The sequence below is a fragment of the Pleurodeles waltl genome, chromosome 4_1, assembly GCF_031143425.1.
Source record: "Pleurodeles waltl isolate 20211129_DDA chromosome 4_1, aPleWal1.hap1.20221129, whole genome shotgun sequence".
Lineage (NCBI taxonomy): Eukaryota > Metazoa > Chordata > Amphibia > Caudata > Salamandridae > Pleurodeles > Pleurodeles waltl.
This window is the reverse complement of record NC_090442.1, coordinates 260,282,669-260,300,146: the sequence shown is the minus strand read 5'-3', so window position 1 is coordinate 260,300,146 and position 17,478 is coordinate 260,282,669. Positions and strand designations below refer to the sequence as shown.

At 39.7% G+C, this 17,478-nt stretch overlaps 1 protein-coding gene across 4 annotated transcripts in view; it reads right to left on the bottom strand.

Moving 5' to 3' along the window:
* The window catches only part of PHF21B (PHD finger protein 21B), a 281,511-nt gene that overhangs the window by 18,161 nt on the left and 245,872 nt on the right, over positions 1-17,478 (bottom strand). For all 4 annotated transcript variants that reach the window (XM_069228266.1, XM_069228267.1, XM_069228268.1 and 1 more), the window contains 6 exons: positions 14,616-14,667; positions 10,261-10,337; positions 8,703-8,757; positions 7,437-7,459; positions 5,270-5,428; positions 2,384-2,480 (listed from right to left, as the gene is read on the bottom strand). In XM_069228266.1, the coding sequence (XP_069084367.1) occupies positions 2,384-2,480; positions 5,270-5,428; positions 7,437-7,459; positions 8,703-8,757; positions 10,261-10,337; positions 14,616-14,667 (463 nt within the window). The remainder of the gene's footprint in view (positions 1-2,383; positions 2,481-5,269; positions 5,429-7,436; positions 7,460-8,702; positions 8,758-10,260; positions 10,338-14,615; positions 14,668-17,478) is intronic.

Here is a 17,478-nt window from a genome sequence, read left to right as displayed (position 1 = left end):
TGCACAAAGCATTTTACCACATGGAGAACTTTCTTCTAAGGCTGGGATTTATGCACTGTATTCTCGCAGCATGATCCGTGTTTGTGTTCTAATTTGGATAATTGGAAACAAATGCATTCAGTTGCTTTTGTTTCATGTTATTATAGGTAATGGCTTAACAGTTTTAGTCTTGCAATCAGGCCTTTTGTGCAGCTCTCGTCTTTTGTTCGTTGTCTGAGTGGTGATGTGCCAGACACAAGTTTTCTTTTAATTGAATTGTCTTCTGTGGCAGAACAACTGTGAGGGCCGCATTCATTTTAGTATATATCTAGCGTCGTTGTGAAGATCGGGTGACATGACTCAAATTTGGAGCTTGTATGCGTAACTGAAGCGGTAGATGTCCTCCACTGCTTCATGTGATGCAGCGATGGGAGCTGATAAGATCTGTGCAGAGGACACGGACAGGTGCAGCCACAGGCCACCCATTCTCGTTGACAGCGTCCAGCCGCGACGTGGTATGGATTGGGGTAATGAGCGCACTATTTGGGGCTGGTTTTAACTTTCCCACCCTATTCTGGTGAAGAAATAATAAGATGCTGAAAAGCACAGGAACACTGCAAGAAATAAAATGCCTGTCGTCCTCTTAACAAGCACTATGCAGTTTTCTATATGAATATGGTTTGACTGGCAAAAAAAAAAAATTGTTTTTTTTTTAGCAAGCCGAAAGTGCTTTCAGATTTCCTTTGATGTAAATATATCAACATTTCTGGTGTTAAAATATCAACATTTCTAGTGGATTAAATCACTTCAACTTTTATCAATAATAATGATATGCATTGCAAGATCAAAATAACACAGCATCCTTCTCTTACGTGCAGTTTTTTCTTTATTCAAGCACTATCAACAAATTTCAGATACCTATACTGTATACTGCAAGTATATCTATTCATTTCTTGTCATTTTACAAAGGGAAAAAATCCAGCTAGGGTCACTGATGTGCCCATACAAATTCACTGTTGGTGCCAACAATCCACAGAAATCTTCTTTTACAATTACTATTGATTTCATGAGCCCATTTTGCACGAATCTATCTGTCTTGAAGAACAAGTGCTGGCCTCTGATAGGGCTTTAGCACTAGTGTGGGTCTCAGCTTTGGCCTCAGGCGGACTGGTGAGTGCGCGTTGCCCCTTGGGGACTGGTGAGTGCCGTTGCAATGGGAGCGTTGGCTTCCCACAAAGCAGGTAGAACTGTGATCACGAGGTCGCCACTGAAACCAGCACAATGCGCTGAGCCCACAGCACCCGGGCAGGGCTGTTGCTTCAAAGCAAGGATGTAGTTCTTATAGTGACAGCAGGGGTGGGGACACGCTTAAAAGAAGTTCCACCAAAGCAAATGAAAATAGTACCAGGGGCAAACACATGAGTAACAAGTGTTGGTAAATGCAGGAAATATGCTACAGCCAATAGAAACGGAGAAGTGGCAAGCACAGGAACCAATGAAAAGCAAGGGTAATGTGTAAGCCCCTTTTAAGATTTAAATTGAATACCATAGATTTCACAAGCAAAGTACAAGCGCTGTGCAGGTGAAACCTAAAAAGGTTGGAAAATGGCGTACCTTCTGCCACGTGTGACATTTTTCTGATAAATATTTTTCTACAATAAATCTTCTGTTGATGTAGCATGTATACTAGGCATGTGTGTGATCCCAGATGGTGGCACTAACTTTAACCTTTATGTGGCAGACATCATGTCATGTGTGATATAAATAGTGCTATTGCTTTGTCTTGGATTTTTTGTATCCATTTTGTGTTGCATGGATTTATGGCTTACACAGACATATGATAGGCTTTGGTGTATGAATAGTTGGGAGGGGTTTGTCACAATCATACAACACATTGTGAATTTCAATAAGTTCAAACAGCAGCAACTTAGCACATTTTTCAGACTTGAGAAAATCATAAGTCTGGATTTCTCCGGTCTGCATCGTCCCCTCTGTGTATACATTCATACAGTTATGTGTCTAGAGCTTCCTACAGGCAAGGAGGTAAAATATGCGTCAAGAACATATACGGCAAGGGGCTTAAAACTCCTGATTACTAACTTACAGACCAGAGCTCTAACTAAGTTACTTTTAAAAATCACTCCTTGAATCCGTTTTGCTAAAAGTGTGATGCTCTGTGGTGCATGGCACGTGAATTTTTCAGCACTTTGTTAGACTACACAGATGAGTTACAGCCTTTTCCTCTTCTGGTAACTCAACATACTGGAAATAGGTTATGAGTGGGTTCCCTCAGCACTGCATACTTATAAAATCCATCACATAAAAACAAATGTTGTAAAGTGACATTACTGCCTAGCAAAAACAAGCCTCAATGTAGAGGAAAGTAGGAACATTCAATCTGTACCTGTTTTATGAGTGACATATGAGTGAGATATAGAAATAGCTCCACTCCATGGTTCATCATCATCATCATCATCATCTTCATTATCTTTATTGAACATCTATAACCAAAAAACAAAACAATATACATTATGAACACCCACAATCTGTTATAGCTTGGGGCCTAATAAAGAACAAGACAGTTTCTTCTATAATACCTCTAAGGATCAAAAATAGTAATTTGCAGAACTTTTTGCAATATGAAATGGATAAGGATATACTTATCACATTCGGAATGGTGTGATAAAGTACACTATACATTCCTATGAAAAATACTTCAACCTGTTTTTGCCGGTTGTGAATACTGCTGTGACATGTGGAAGTAAACTGCTCACTCAAACGGCCATCACTCATAAATGTACATGTAAATAAAATCAATAAGAGAGATCCAGTCCAAGTTTACAAAGCACTAAACACTCAAAACCAGAGTGACTAAATGCTGGCAAAAGTCAAAACCACCAACATTTATACAAATACAAGTGGCTTTAAAGTCTTTGTTATGCATAGCTCTCAGAGCACCTTTATAGTTTATTTCAGTTTCTGAAAGTCATAGATCCTTGCTATGACATCACAACAGTTGATAACAGAACTTGTTATCAACTGCTGTGACATAAAGGCCTTCCAGTCGAGGTGGCCGGGCTCCCTGGGAGCTTGTCAGAGCAGCTCTGCTAGTCTGCGTTGACTGAAAGCAGAAAGCACATCTGCAGGAGGGGGAAGGAAGGAAGTGAAGGTAGAGGGTTTTGGCTAAGGATAACAGGTACGATATTTATTTTTCACATGTGCGTCAGGGGAGAAAGAGAATGTTATATATATCTCTTCCATTATCCTCTGTCCCTGTGCAGTAGTTGAAAGCAGGGGCAGATGATTTTGTGGGCCATACATAACAAAGTTATAGATGGGTCACTTACAGGGATGTTTTACACCTCGGGGTTCACAGTGACATTAGACAACTCGAGCTTTGCTCTCGTTGTCTATTTGATGTCACTCAGGTCCACTCAGCGAAAAACATCCCCTTAATTCAACGTTACCCATCGATAATTCTATATGTAACGGGCAATAACTGAATAATCAAGAGGTTTTCTGAAAGGGAATTCTACAATGACTGGCGACTGTGGAAAACAACATCTCTCCTATCTTTTTTTCCCTGACACTCCTTAGGTATTAGCAGGAACGTACCTGCAGATCTCAAGAGTATTTTCAGATGGTTACTATGTGACAAATAGCAATGACAGCTGCCACAAAGATCATCTGCTCTCCTATTCAATTCTGGTCAACAGCTGATATTGCGATTAGATATGGAAAACCTACTGAACTGTTTCACATAGGGTGGAAGTCAACTATGAAACGAAAAGAGCTACAAATATTTTTAACAAAATTCTCGCTCTTCGTTCACCCCTGTAAGAATGCTGCTTCTGCCTTGTTTGAGATCACAAACTGATCATAGCATTTTCTCAAAATGTCTTCACACTATTTGTACTAGGACTCCTGAAAATGATCCTTGTGAAGCATACCAGCACAGAAGCATTGCAGTTTTCATTTACTGCAAGAATATATTCTGATGAGTAAAGGCTGGGTGCTGTGGACTCCTACATCACACACAGAAGGTAAATACAGTGCGAACAATGGTTCATTGATGAGATATGGCATTCCCTGAACAAAGCCTAAAGCTACTTTCTCTTTGGTGTTGGCATTATGAGCAATGTGCTGAAGTATCAATATAAACGCTTGCCCCATTAGACATGTAGTGAATGTTCTTAGTGACAAATTCAGGATGAAGTGAAGACTGGTGCATAAGTGCTAGAATAATCATGTAGATAGTCTCCTCATCCAGGATTTTGTTCAAGATTCTGAATCGAGAATGGGCCTCATACCTGATGTTGTTCTTCTCTTAAAAATATGTATACGTTAATCAGAAACTAATCAACTACTGCACAATGTTAGGGGGATTTTTCTCTATAGCTGTAGCTGGTCCCCTTTTTCCAAAAGGCCCAGATAAGTGTATTAAAACTTGCTTCCACAGAGAAAAACCTCACTGAACTGAAATGCGTGTTCTTATAAATTTGCTGCTCACAGCCATTTTATGAGGCTGGAAATATCGGAGTCTTCCTCTTGTGGGGAGCGCTGCTGCTACCTGGATGGGTACTGAGACAACAGACTGACTAAATGGAATTTTTGTAAATATAAGTCTCTGAGACACAGAATTGAAGTGGAATAAGAGTCTTATCTTCCAAGCGGAAGCAACACTGGATATTAAATTGAATACCATTTGTAATATTTAAATAAGCATTGACAGTGGTCTACAGTGGTCTAAAGCTCAAAATAAGAATGGTAACATTTTAATGAACAATCCTGACTTCTAAATTTCATGAATAATGTAAAAACATTTTCATTAATCATTTCTAGCTCTATTTCTCTTAAATTTTATACACGATGTTTATTCATTTAGAAAATGGGACCGACTGCTAGAACGATACAAAGACTGTATTTTAATTTAGGTAAATACGTTGGTCTTGCCTGCTAGCGTGCTTAGCATTAATAAACAAGTTTTTAGCTGCAGAAAAAAGCTGATTTTAATTTCTGGGGAACAGAGAAAGTAGCCCCCAATTTCTGCCAATCCCATATACCCCAATTCCATTTGTTCAAGGGGGTATGTTCCTAAACCACATACTTTTCTTTTGTAGGCATGATTTAGTACATGATAATTCAGACAGCAGCTTAACTACTGGCTTCTCTTGCAGACAGTACTATTCACAAAGGCTGTGAAGCCAGCTTAGGCTTGCTGCTCTACTGAGTTCTAAAACAAACTGACTGGTGTTTTACATTATGTAAATGAAGAACTAAGGCACTATACCTTCTGCTGGCACTTGGGGCACATCCATACTCCCTTAGGTGCAGACTTGAGTGGAGGATCCACACAGTTTAAATGATACGCTTTTGGGCAGATGCTACATGGCTGCAAATTACTTCCACGTTTACATGTTGAACAATGTCGGTCATGAGTGATTTCCTCCTGAAAAGGGATAATTATTGCGTTAGTTGAGTTATCGTTGATATTATCTCACACAGGCCCAATCCTCAGAGACTGAACCTAGTAATCTCTCTTGACGTTTTACTTCAATATAGGCAAAAACAAAGACTGACAACAATATGTTCACAACACAAACTGAGCATAACGAAGCTAAGATTGACGATTGGGAAGAAATATCGGGAGTCCTTCAGAGTAAATGGACTGTAGGGAGTGATCACCACTCCACATTAGAGACACACTAACAATTCCACTGCACACACCTTATCTCTTCACCTAAACCATCAATAAAGGCTGCATGTTAGTGACTACATTTCCTACCTAGTTATCCAAGCAGCTTAACATATGCAGTCCCCTTAATATGGGTTTGTCTCAATTAAAGAGGATGGCAATTACACTTTTAGATGGACGGTAAAACTAACTGTATCTCTAATTGTGCATTATGGAATACACAATTCGGCCAGTTTTGGTTTACTGTTAAGGTAATTGGTTATTTCAGTTCTCTACTTGCCATCTCGGACGCAGCACAGTGACAACCGAAGCATGGCTACCAACAAGCACAAAATTGAAAATATACAAGCAGGCGAAATTTATAAAGCCTGCCTTTTTTAATTCATGCCCTCATTAGAGAAGATGGGACGTTAATGCTGTGTCTTCTGCTTCGATACATAAGTGGGCATAAAAAAATCAAGTAACGTCCACCCATCTTTCAGTGATGCCACACAAATTACATGTCAATTATGATACGCTCAATGACGTTTTGGGCATGAAGTGAATAGGATCATGGTGTCCTTGGCTAAGTGCCAGAGCAGTGAGGTGTAGAGAGCAGTTATGAGATCTGTTGCCAGATTTTAAGTGTGAAGTGGCCCTGGAGTTCACGAACAGGATTTGATGTTTTAACAATGTTGGTCACAACCGCAATGTGAATCTGACCAAAGGTATGAAATGTATGCCTTGGGCAACTTTGGTTTCCATTGCAGAATACCATGGACAGGATCAGGCTATTCTAAACATTGGTCCTATGTCTGTCATGGACATTAATACTGCCAACTATGCTTTTAAGAATGTCTTCAGGCGATGTTCCATTAAACGCTATGTATAGTGGTAAAAGTTCACTAAGCAAGAAAACTGGATAAAACGTATTTCACTGGGCATTATAAGCAGTTGAGAATATAATGGCAATTCCAAATCACAAATTGTTCACAAACCTGAACACTGGAAATAATATCCCCTCTAGGCAGAGCGGGATCATGGGGTGTCCTGTCCATCAGGAGGAAGATGGTTTTCCTCAGACTTGCCCCACATAATGGATGGACTCAGGAAGACCACTTTTAGGCCAGCTAAATTCTGGTCTATGTGGACAATAGGTGCTTATACAACTGAATTGATATTCAGCCCCAGCCACCTGGCAACAAGGCCACACTTGCCTGTCTGAGAGTAATAACAAACAGGTACATCCATTAGTTGGAGGTTCTTGACAACAGAGACCACCCCCATCACTGCTGAAATTTGATTGATGGGATGCGGGATCCTGTCCAGTGGTAGCCATGCTCACTCCCAAAGAGCATCTGCCACCCCATTTACAATGGCAGCGCTTTCCATAGCTACAAAACAGCAAGCATGAAATTGGGCTAGTCTGAACTCTTTAAAAAAAGGGCCTTGCTTTTTAAATGTGTATAACTTCTAGCAACTGGATCAGCAATTTGGATTGTACTCCACCATACACTGACAAAACTTACAAATGTAAACAAGCCACTTGGGATTTTTGTTTTCCTACCTGTATACTGCCTGTCAGAGTTCTACGGTGTTGAAATGATGAATACTTGAGTAAGACTGATTGGGAATAAGCGTCAGTGCTGATACTGATGCTGGCACAGATGTGTGTGAAATACATAAATTGCTATAACTATCACAGACTCAAACAATTCACTTAACCACAACAAACATGTATTGTATCTCACAGGCAGTAATATGCAAAGCTTGCCAAACATACCTTCCAACAGAGATCCTCATTTGCTAGCACATGAAAGAAGGGCAAACAATATGTTAGTAGGCAACAGAAGCATAGTGAATGACAGCTGTCAGGTATGCGTTTTTAGTAACAAAGCAATGAAATGCAAATTGTTATCGCTCAAGTTGTGCAAACAAACAGTTAGTGCTGTAGAAAATGCATATTTACATTTTACAGTATGTTGTGTAATGGCTGTTTTAAGGAACATGATCTGCTAGATGTTCCGTGAAAGACCAGCAAACTGTAAGCAGAGCTCCTAGTGTCACTCAGAAGTACCAACAAGTAACTCATTTTTAAAGGCAAACTCTACAGCCTTTTGAACACATACTAACGAAATCGTTGATGCTTATGTGTTTTTATTAGGTGCACTTTCTCTTTTACAAGGGGAACAGTTCATGATTTTGGAAGCAACATTTTCATATAAAATATAGAAACCAAGACAGTTAGCAGACAGACTTTGATAGTCTATAAAACGTAGCACTGAAGCAATCAGTGCTAAAAGATTGGCAGATTTTAACATCTGAATGAATCAAAAATAAACAGAGGAATGGAGTTGGCCACCGTCTTTTTAGTTTTCTCAATGCTTGTTTTGTTTCTTAATGGTTTTTGCAAATCTTTATGGTAGGTCAAGGTGCTGGTCCCTCATCGATCTATTTTAAAAAAAAGACTAAATGCTAAAATGTCGTTTTGGTCTCTAAAAGCGCACAATGCCTTAGCAGCCCCTTGCACTCAAGGAAATTTACGTTGCGTGTGGATGTTCTCTTTGTGAATGGGCAGAATATCAGCACTCACAGTGACTCAAAGGTAAACTGTGGCTGAAGTGGGGCGGAACCATTGCCGCATGCTGCATGCTGTGGTGGTCAGAAGTACAGTTTGAATGACAATATAACGGACCAATAGATGAAGAGAGCTGACTGCAAGCTCCTACACATATTATCATTTTAGTAAAATCAGAGGATCTTGGCTAATGCCAGACTCAATCAGACAAATAATTTAGAACTTTCTATTAATTTGTAGCAATATGCAGGTTCACTTTTAAGACACTGTTTTATAAAAGGTGCTTCAGAGCAAATCGAATAGATCACTTCCAGCAAGTCACTCGATGTTGCAAAAGGAAAACATGCCATATAACTCCAAACAAGACAATCCTGCGGGTATACACAAGACATGCGGAGAGGTATCTTGAAATGCACTGAGAAACATATACTATAAACACACCAAGGTTGTGGGCAAGCATGCAACACTCACCTTTTTCAGAAAAGAATAAGGGACTATACAGGTAACTCGACGCAAGTCGTTTCCGCTACAACGCAAGGAAAGATAAAAATGTATATTAACATTAAATTAAAGTGCGGATCAACAAGACAAAACATTTGTGCTAATCAGTATCTTTTCTGTACATACATACATTAAAAGCTTCTTTTGATATTATTGATGTTGATATTCACTGTGTATGCCACATGCTCCATAATGGCTGGAAATGCTATTTTCATCATTCATGTGTCAGACAACTTACCAACATGATTAGGTTGTGTTGTTCGACCGTGTTCTGCGTTGCCAATCAAAATCACTCTTTGTAATGTACTGCAGAATCACTTTGTTGTATGGAGAAAAAGTGTGTGTGTGAAGTAGTGGATTTCTATGTAAGAAAAACTAGCAGTAAGGGGGGAATTTAGAGTGGAATTTCTGGGTGGATGTACCAACAAATGTTGCTAAACACGTATAGCTTCGAATGTTTAGGGGTTTGCCAGCTTTATGAAGGTAGACTGACATTTCTAACTCAACTGAAAATCTGTTCCTGTCAAAAAAGTAGTAATAAAAGCATTTCTGGGGTTGAGACTGGTATAGAAACTACAAAGATATGCAGAAATATGTGCTTATGTATTTCTGGGAATGTGTGACAGTAGCAGATTACCAACAGCAGTCCTTTTTTTTAACGCTGTTGATGTACTCGGCAAAATGTTGGCGCTACTCCTGCAGAGTACATACCTTGTTTGAGCAGGTGGTAAATGTGAGCAGGGAGGCTGCTGCACAGGAAGAATGATGATAGAGGATGGTGGAGAAACAGGGGAGACTATAGCATGACATGGCAGAGCATTATATGCTCCCCCATTCAAAGACTGAGGGTTTGGCGTAGGAAGGAAAATGCGTCTTCATTGCAGTGCAGTTCATCCTACTCCCTAAGCAATTTTACTGGCTGATTTTTGGGCTGGTAAAAATGGGAAGCCCATTGTTCCCACTTTGGGTGAGAGACAGCGGCCCACTCATGACTGAACAGAGCAGAATTCCATATTAGAATTACGCTCCTAAACCTGGCACAGGCAGGGTCATCTCTTTGAGATGTTGATATCCACTAGGATAATAAATGGTGCCGAGCAATGACCAATATTGCATATGAGGAGTCCTTATCAGTCCATGTTTTCAGAAGTGTCTCTTATTTTGGAGCTACAAAATGAAAACAAGAATTGGCAAAGCCAAGTGAACCATACTGATGGGATGTTACAGCAAGGTACCTACTTTTACAGAGAGGATTGACCACACTAACTGTACCATGCAACTCGTAATCAGGGCCCTAGTGGAGTGACAGACAGGGCTGCCTAAGTGGGGTGAGTATGTCATCTGTCCTCTGCACCATCCCATTTGTGAGTGCATTATGCAGCTTTTCTTTATTTATCTGTTGATAACAGCTCTTTATCTTTATTGTAGCTAAAGCTCCCAACTGCTCTTCCTCCCATCACAAACATTCAGCATAAATCATACTTGTCCTTCAGCTATCGACCACTACACTGTTCCAATGGTGACGTACCTCAGGTTCCAAAAGTCCGCTGTAGGCTGGGTTTGCTGTGCTTCTTCGCTTTCTTTCCTGCCGCTTACTTTGGATTTCTGTAACCATGGAGACAAACAATATCTTTTTCATTATAAAAGTCAAGGAAAATTGAGATCCTCTGGGCATTGTGCTTATTACACATTTCTAAACCATCAGCAAGTTGCAGATCTGTACTATCACCTGCAGCACTCAAAGTTATGGTACTAAAAGTAATAGGCTGGCTGTGACTTAAACGCAAGCTTGTATAGGTAATTACACTCTTTATCACAGTTCTGTTATAAAAACAAGCATTCAACCATACTAGGATCAAAGAATTACACATCAAATCTTGTGTCAATGCCCAAGTATCCTTAGGATAGCATTTCATATCTACATAATTAAACTGGAAACAACTTTGCCAGTACTAATTATTACAGTTTAAAATATTTTAAGTGTATATTAAAACAAGTGCAATATTGTAATACAACTTTGCCACTGTGACAGCACCACCAACCATGTAGATGACCACCAAACTAAAAAAACACAGTAAAAGTGGTGATTTTAAATCTAGGGTTGCTTTACCTTTCTGGTACTATACCAAACAGAAGTATATCGCTCTGCCCACAATAGCATTATCTACTTAGAAATAACACAGAACATCCAACAGAATGCACTGGACAAAACACTGACCACATAACTATCACTGAGATCACAACGATAGAAACCAGAACAATCATAAACTTCAACAGAACACAGAAAACTGCACATTCATCCGAAAAAGCTGAGATACTATATAAATATATTGCACTGAACTCAAAACATTATAAAACATATTGCAGTATGATATAACAAAACAAAAAAAACAACACAGAACAAACACACCCTGCTGTTTAGGCACATGCTTTTAACAGGTTAAAACTGCATTAATCTTCCCACACAGGGCACACCCAAATTGGTCGCTGCAAACACGGCTATCAAATACGAGATACTAAGGGGCTGATTTAAGATAAGTGGCGCTGCACCCAGTGCAGCGCCACTTTCCTTTGCCCCCCCCCCACCACTCTCTACTGGCACCATGTGTGTGTCGTATTTAAATTATGGCGCACCATGGCGCAGGGTAGGGGGCAATAGCATCAGTATCCCTGACGCTACTGATTTACTCTGCAGGATTAGTGCCAACATTTAAGGCGCTACTCCTGCAGAGTCCATAGGGGCCCATTGTATTCAATGGCATGCCCCCTTTTAACGCCTGCTCTGAGCGGGAGTTAAAAGTGCCCAAAAAAATAGGGCAAGGAAATCGCTTAGATTTCCTTGCCCCATTTTTACAGCTCCCTCTTACGGGGAACGCCCCCCCCCCCCCCTTCCATAATGTATGCATTGCGCCACTTTGTAAATATGGCGCGTGTAAAAAGCCACTTTAGCATCACAAAAATGACGCTATGGCGGCGCTAAGGTGGCGCTAGGGCCTCTTAAATCAGGCCCTAAATTTTAAATACATCCAAGCCCACATGTCCATTTCTTCATGTCAATAAAAATAATAGTAAATTCTTCAGTACCTCTACCATTACATTAGCCAACTACAATGGTGCATGGTGAATACACGTTATTGAAAGCACCTCCTATTCTATATAACCTCCGAGGTCCCGGAAGCAAATAAATTGTGTGAACAGACGCAGATATCTAGTTTTGTTTTGCACTAATCTGGTACGCAGCATCAAATATGACTCAAATCATTTTTGTGTAACGGTAATAAACAGTGACCTCAGTAGGTACCTGGTGCAGTAGAAATGCACAGAGTTACGCCAGGCCATTCCCACAGAACCACTACTTTGTGATACTATTAAAATGGTGGTTTGGTATTTTTGCTAAAAAAAACTACAATTAGCTGTAGTGTTATCTCACTGGATCCCATTCACAATTTGTGACTCTATGCCTCTGTATGCTATTTCTTCGAAAACTTGGCAAGGGAGGATTGAAAAAGCCAGCCACGATCATGAAGCAGGACGGAAACCAGAGTTGCGCAACTTGGGGCCACACCGAAGCACCCAGCAGCTAGGTTGTGGGCAAAACCTTTTACATTGTGATACGGGTTTTATAATCAATTCACATATATATGGATCCCTGCAGCGCTGGTATGGAGGGAGGAGAGTGGGATGGCAGTTGAAGTAGGACGTGACAGATATTCCACCGCCATACTGTAAGTTTTGTTATATCCTTTTGGAACTTGTAATACAGCGGACGGGATATCCATCACATTTGTGACAGAGTAATCCCCTCCACCAAGGCTGTAATCAGGCCCATAGTAACATAAAAACACACATAAAGAGAGAAAGAGAGATGAAGTGCTAAAGAGGAAACAGAAGGAGACTGATAGAAAGGGAGGAAAACCTATACAGAAAGAAAGAAAAAGACAGAGGGAGAAGGTGAATGACAGAGTCAGAGATACAGAAATAAAAACAGTAATCAAGGCGCTAGAGAGAATTGCAGTTAGAGAGAAAGAAGGTAAATTGAAACACAAATGAGGACTAGAGAAGCTCTAGCCGAAGAGTAAGAGAAATGGGTTTTAAATGCTTATAATGAAAAGTTTAAAATGAAAGTTAGGTGCCGAAATATAGAGGCAAACAAAAAGAAAGATGTAATCTGACAATAGAGGTGCTAAGAGCAGCCCTTCAGGAAGAAGATTAAGATAGGCTCTGAGAAACAAAGAAAGCACTTGAATATTTGCGAGGGTTCCAGTTTTTGGGCTGTACCGGATTGGAGTTCATTGCGTCCTAATACGTAGGGGTCATGCACCACAACAACCAGAAAGCTACATCGCCTCATCAAACACTTAAGCGGGACCCCTGGAAGTTTGTGATTTTGTTTCCGCAGCACGAACCTTATTATTAGGAGCTACCTTATAGCTCATACATTAGCTACACAGAATGCAGATGTCAGCAAAAGGAACATTTATTGATGGCACATGAAGATTTACACTAGAGATTGTCTGGGAAATTCAAATGTAGCAGAGGGTACTCAGCAAAATGTTTACCTGCCTCCCTTTACCTGTCAATCGCACCCTTCAGAGCTAAAAATCTATTAATTCTTTTGCAGTTCATGGGCCACATAGATCAGAGATGATGGCTCACAGTGAATTTACATATTGTGTTTTATCTACAGTGAGACTCCATTAACAACAATATATGAAGAAAAAAATTAATATGAGATTAATATACATGTTCATATCTAAATGACTACACAATATCTTGGGGCAATGTCGAACTTCCCTAATATAAAATTACATTTTCTTGAAATTTTTAAGTTTTGCTTCACTGCTTAAAGTGATTCATTTTGCATCATGATGCTTTGAACGCTGATTTTTTATCTGTTTTCCTTTAAGGATATGATGACTTGATTATATGTTTTTATGTATGTGGTATTTACACAAACCTAACTGAAAGGCAGCTGAGTGCTGCACAGGGTTAAAGGCTGAGATATAGTCACTGAACGACTGAATGGGTAGCTGGGTACCGTGAGCCTAAACGGACAGTGTGGTAACATGGTGTTCTTTAAAGAGGCGTGTTTTCAGTTCCTTTCTAAATTGGAGCAGTCCTTACGTCGTTTAAGAACCTACACGGATAGATGGATTAGATGCTCCTTGATTTTTCTTTCTTTTTTTCACTTTTTCATCTCTGGTCTGATATACGAGGATGATAAAATGGAAAAGTAAATGGAAAATAATCAGATCCCTGAATTACCTTACCTACTGTCATATACCATAAAAATACCCTATCCATGCCTCGAAAGTTGATCCCTACTACTGCATAATTGTGTCCTAAGCTTACCAGATAATTCTAGTGGGCCTGTCTGCGAGTCTTCAACCATTAAGACCAGAGTACTGACAAAAATAATTGTAGCTACTGACCACTCAAAGAAAAGGAGTATTTCACGGCCATAGTTGTCTTTTTTTCTGATTTATTTACAATATAGGATATTGTCTTCCTACAACACAACCAGCATAAAGGTGCTTAACTGTGGCTTTCGGGGTAAGTGGTAGAATATTCTGTTTTACTTCATATAACAAAATCCTCTAAAGTACTTTCAATTACACAAGAACGTATACATGATAAATGTGAAAAGGGGTGCCAAAATGGCTAATGCTGCAATAAAGGGAAACACTGCAGGTAGATGTAGATAGATATAAGTGCTACACCTTTTTGTTTAACACTGCTTATTACACACAACTTGCAAAACGTGTGGATAGGATTGTGAATTCCATTCTACAAATGTGAAAACAATCTAAATATAAAGGAAATTTGAGAGAGCTCTTTGGCATAGCCGGGAATAGTATGTTGGCCACATGAAGCTTATCTTACCTTCCAAGTGCTCTGTTGTTACCAGGCCTAGTGCAACCATGAAGGCAATTTTCTAAACAGAAAAAGTACAATAAACATATTAAAACATTTTGCATACTTGCTTAGAACACATTTCACAACGAACTAAAAATATGTATATTAAATAATATTTTCTAATTGCAGTTGAATCATTGCAATACTAGGTGCAAATTTCACTTATGGCTACTAATCACCATTGTCTACACAGCAGTAAATCCATTCCACATGAAGCTTGCAAGTTACACAAATTGCACTGTCCCAATCATAAATAGTTTTAGGACAGAAATGAGAATACAAAACGTCAAATAGAAAGCAAAGGTGCAATCCTAACAGCAGGCTATGTATATACAACCGGTGCTCACACAAACCGTTTGTAGTCTTGCAAGTATGTTTTGAACCTGTGGTTTAATAAGCTAAGATGGAATCACCACATATTTCAAAAGGCCCAGGCACATGTGCATGTATGTGGCTTTCCTACTACCTATACTGCAGATTACAATGTTTCTTAATTCTCAAATGGAATAAGAAGAAATTACGCTACATCAGACATCGTTAGAAAACAATATAAAATAATATGTGGTGAAAGGGCAGTGTAGGCCTAAAATTCATGCTGATTGCAGAGAGGTGAACCGTTCAGTTCACTTGGAAATAGAATGCTTGACCAGCAAGGTATTAGCTAAAGGAAAACCAGTATTTTTCCTACATCATGATTGAAGAATGGGAGAAGGAGATTGAATTATCCTAGGGTATGCAAAAATGGATAAGAGGTCTTGGGAGCAGAGCGATAAAGCATGCACACAAATACACACGCATTCAAGAGTAGTGAATAGTTAAAGTTTGTTAAACATTGTTAGAATTGCAATAAAAATGTGTAAGAAATAGGTTAAAGGTTTAGGGACACCAGTGAGGTGAGTTTTGCAACAAGTAGGTAACTTACTGATTAAACATCTGTAATAAGCATTGTTCATGTTGCTATTTAAGTGGCTGTCTGTGAAGCAGCAAATTGAGACCAGCTGTTTACCTGTATGGAGATATCTACTCTCCCTGCCGCAAAAGTAAAAAGTGGTGTTTGCCTTGCAGAGAGAAGGCTTGTCTTTTTTATCTTTAGCTTCCCTGCAGCAATTCCAAAGGACTCCTGGAAAGCTGTGACAGCCACAGCTTCCCTGGAGTACTAGCTGGAAAATCATCAGCATGCAATGCTTGGAAAAAAAAAAAGTGTACTGCACATTCTGACCGAAAATGCCATGCTTCCTGAAACACTGGCGTAACATTACATGATTTGTGGACGTCTAATGCGAATTAACTCAAGCAATCTGCACGCTTACAATAAACTTAGGTGCACAAATGTCTGTGTGAATCGGGCCCATAGTTTTAGTACTGGGCACACTAACCTAAAAAGACACACAGTTTTATTTTTCAATTTCCACAAAACCTGACAGTTGTAGTATTTCTGAAGGTGATCGTACTCGTTTCAAAATGTGAGATGTAGCTTAAATACATTGCATGTGGCTAAAGATGTGTAGGTCTTTAGATTCTCCCTGGTAGCATAGGTTAAAACCTAGGATAAATACTCTCAGTATATATAATATGCGAGGCGATTGAACAATTTTGTCTTAAGCTGTACATGACTGACAGCTGAGACAGTCTACTAGATGTATCAGTCATAGATGCCCCAGTATACAGGTTTGAAAGGACGTCATTCCACTCTACATATATTCCCCTTAATCAAATATATGCCTGAAATGAACCGCACTGATAGGCAATTGTGTGATGGTCAGGCAAAAGTCCTAATGTATAGCTTGAATACAGTTGGAACAGTTCAGTCCAGTGAATAGCTGTGTCTACAGACCTTTGCATATGTGACATATGCTAGGTGATTGTACAGTGGCATACTCCTAGATGCACCATACGTGGTGCATTTACTGTTTGAGAACCAGTCTCCCTGATGTCATTTAAGTCATGTGATGTCTGGTGTCATCAGGTAGGGGCTGTGTTTAGTGTTCAGAGCACCACATGACCTTATTTCTTTAACCTTCACATGTAGTAAAAAAAAAAAAAAAAAAAAAAAAAAATCACACAATTTACCTGCTTTAAACTGCATCTGCCCACTTTGTCGGGCATCAAAATGTGCCTGTAGTACCCTATAATACATAAGAGACTGCTATCCCTGTCTAAAAATGGCCTCTAATTTCCCTATTACAGTCAAGTTGTGATGTCTCTAGTTACCTGTAATAACGAAGTCACATAGCTATTCAACTGTAATAAGTTTCCACTAGAATGGTGGAAAGGATTTTGGTTATGCAACTGTTCCCTGCTTTGACGTTGTTGGCCAGTTGCACCACCCTCGCAGAACTATAATTACATGTGGTTCACATTTCTGATGCAAAAATGTTTCTTTCTATACAACCGAAAGATCTAAAAAATGACTGAAACATTTCTTGACAAACCACAAGAAGGTCCTGTTGAGCATGTTCTAATACCCAGAAATTTAGTTGGGGTAGGGAGAGCTTCTTCTGGGCTACATGAGATGAATAAAGTGGGTGTGAAAAAGTAAAATTGGGTTTAACAAAGTCATATATCAGTAACTGTGAATGAGCTTACACATAATTTCAAAATATCTTGCCTACAGGATATGAGTTGACCCTTCGTAGCCTCAAAGAAATATTTCTTCTCATTACGAGTGTGGCAGGATAGACTGCCACATTAAAACCCTGGAGGTCAGACCGCTAAGGAACTGCCAGCTCCACCAGGATCTTGGATCCCGGCGGTGGCAGAGATCCTAATCCACCAGGGCAGTGCTGCAAGCAGTGCTGCCCTGGGGATTACGACCTTGTTCTCTGCCAGC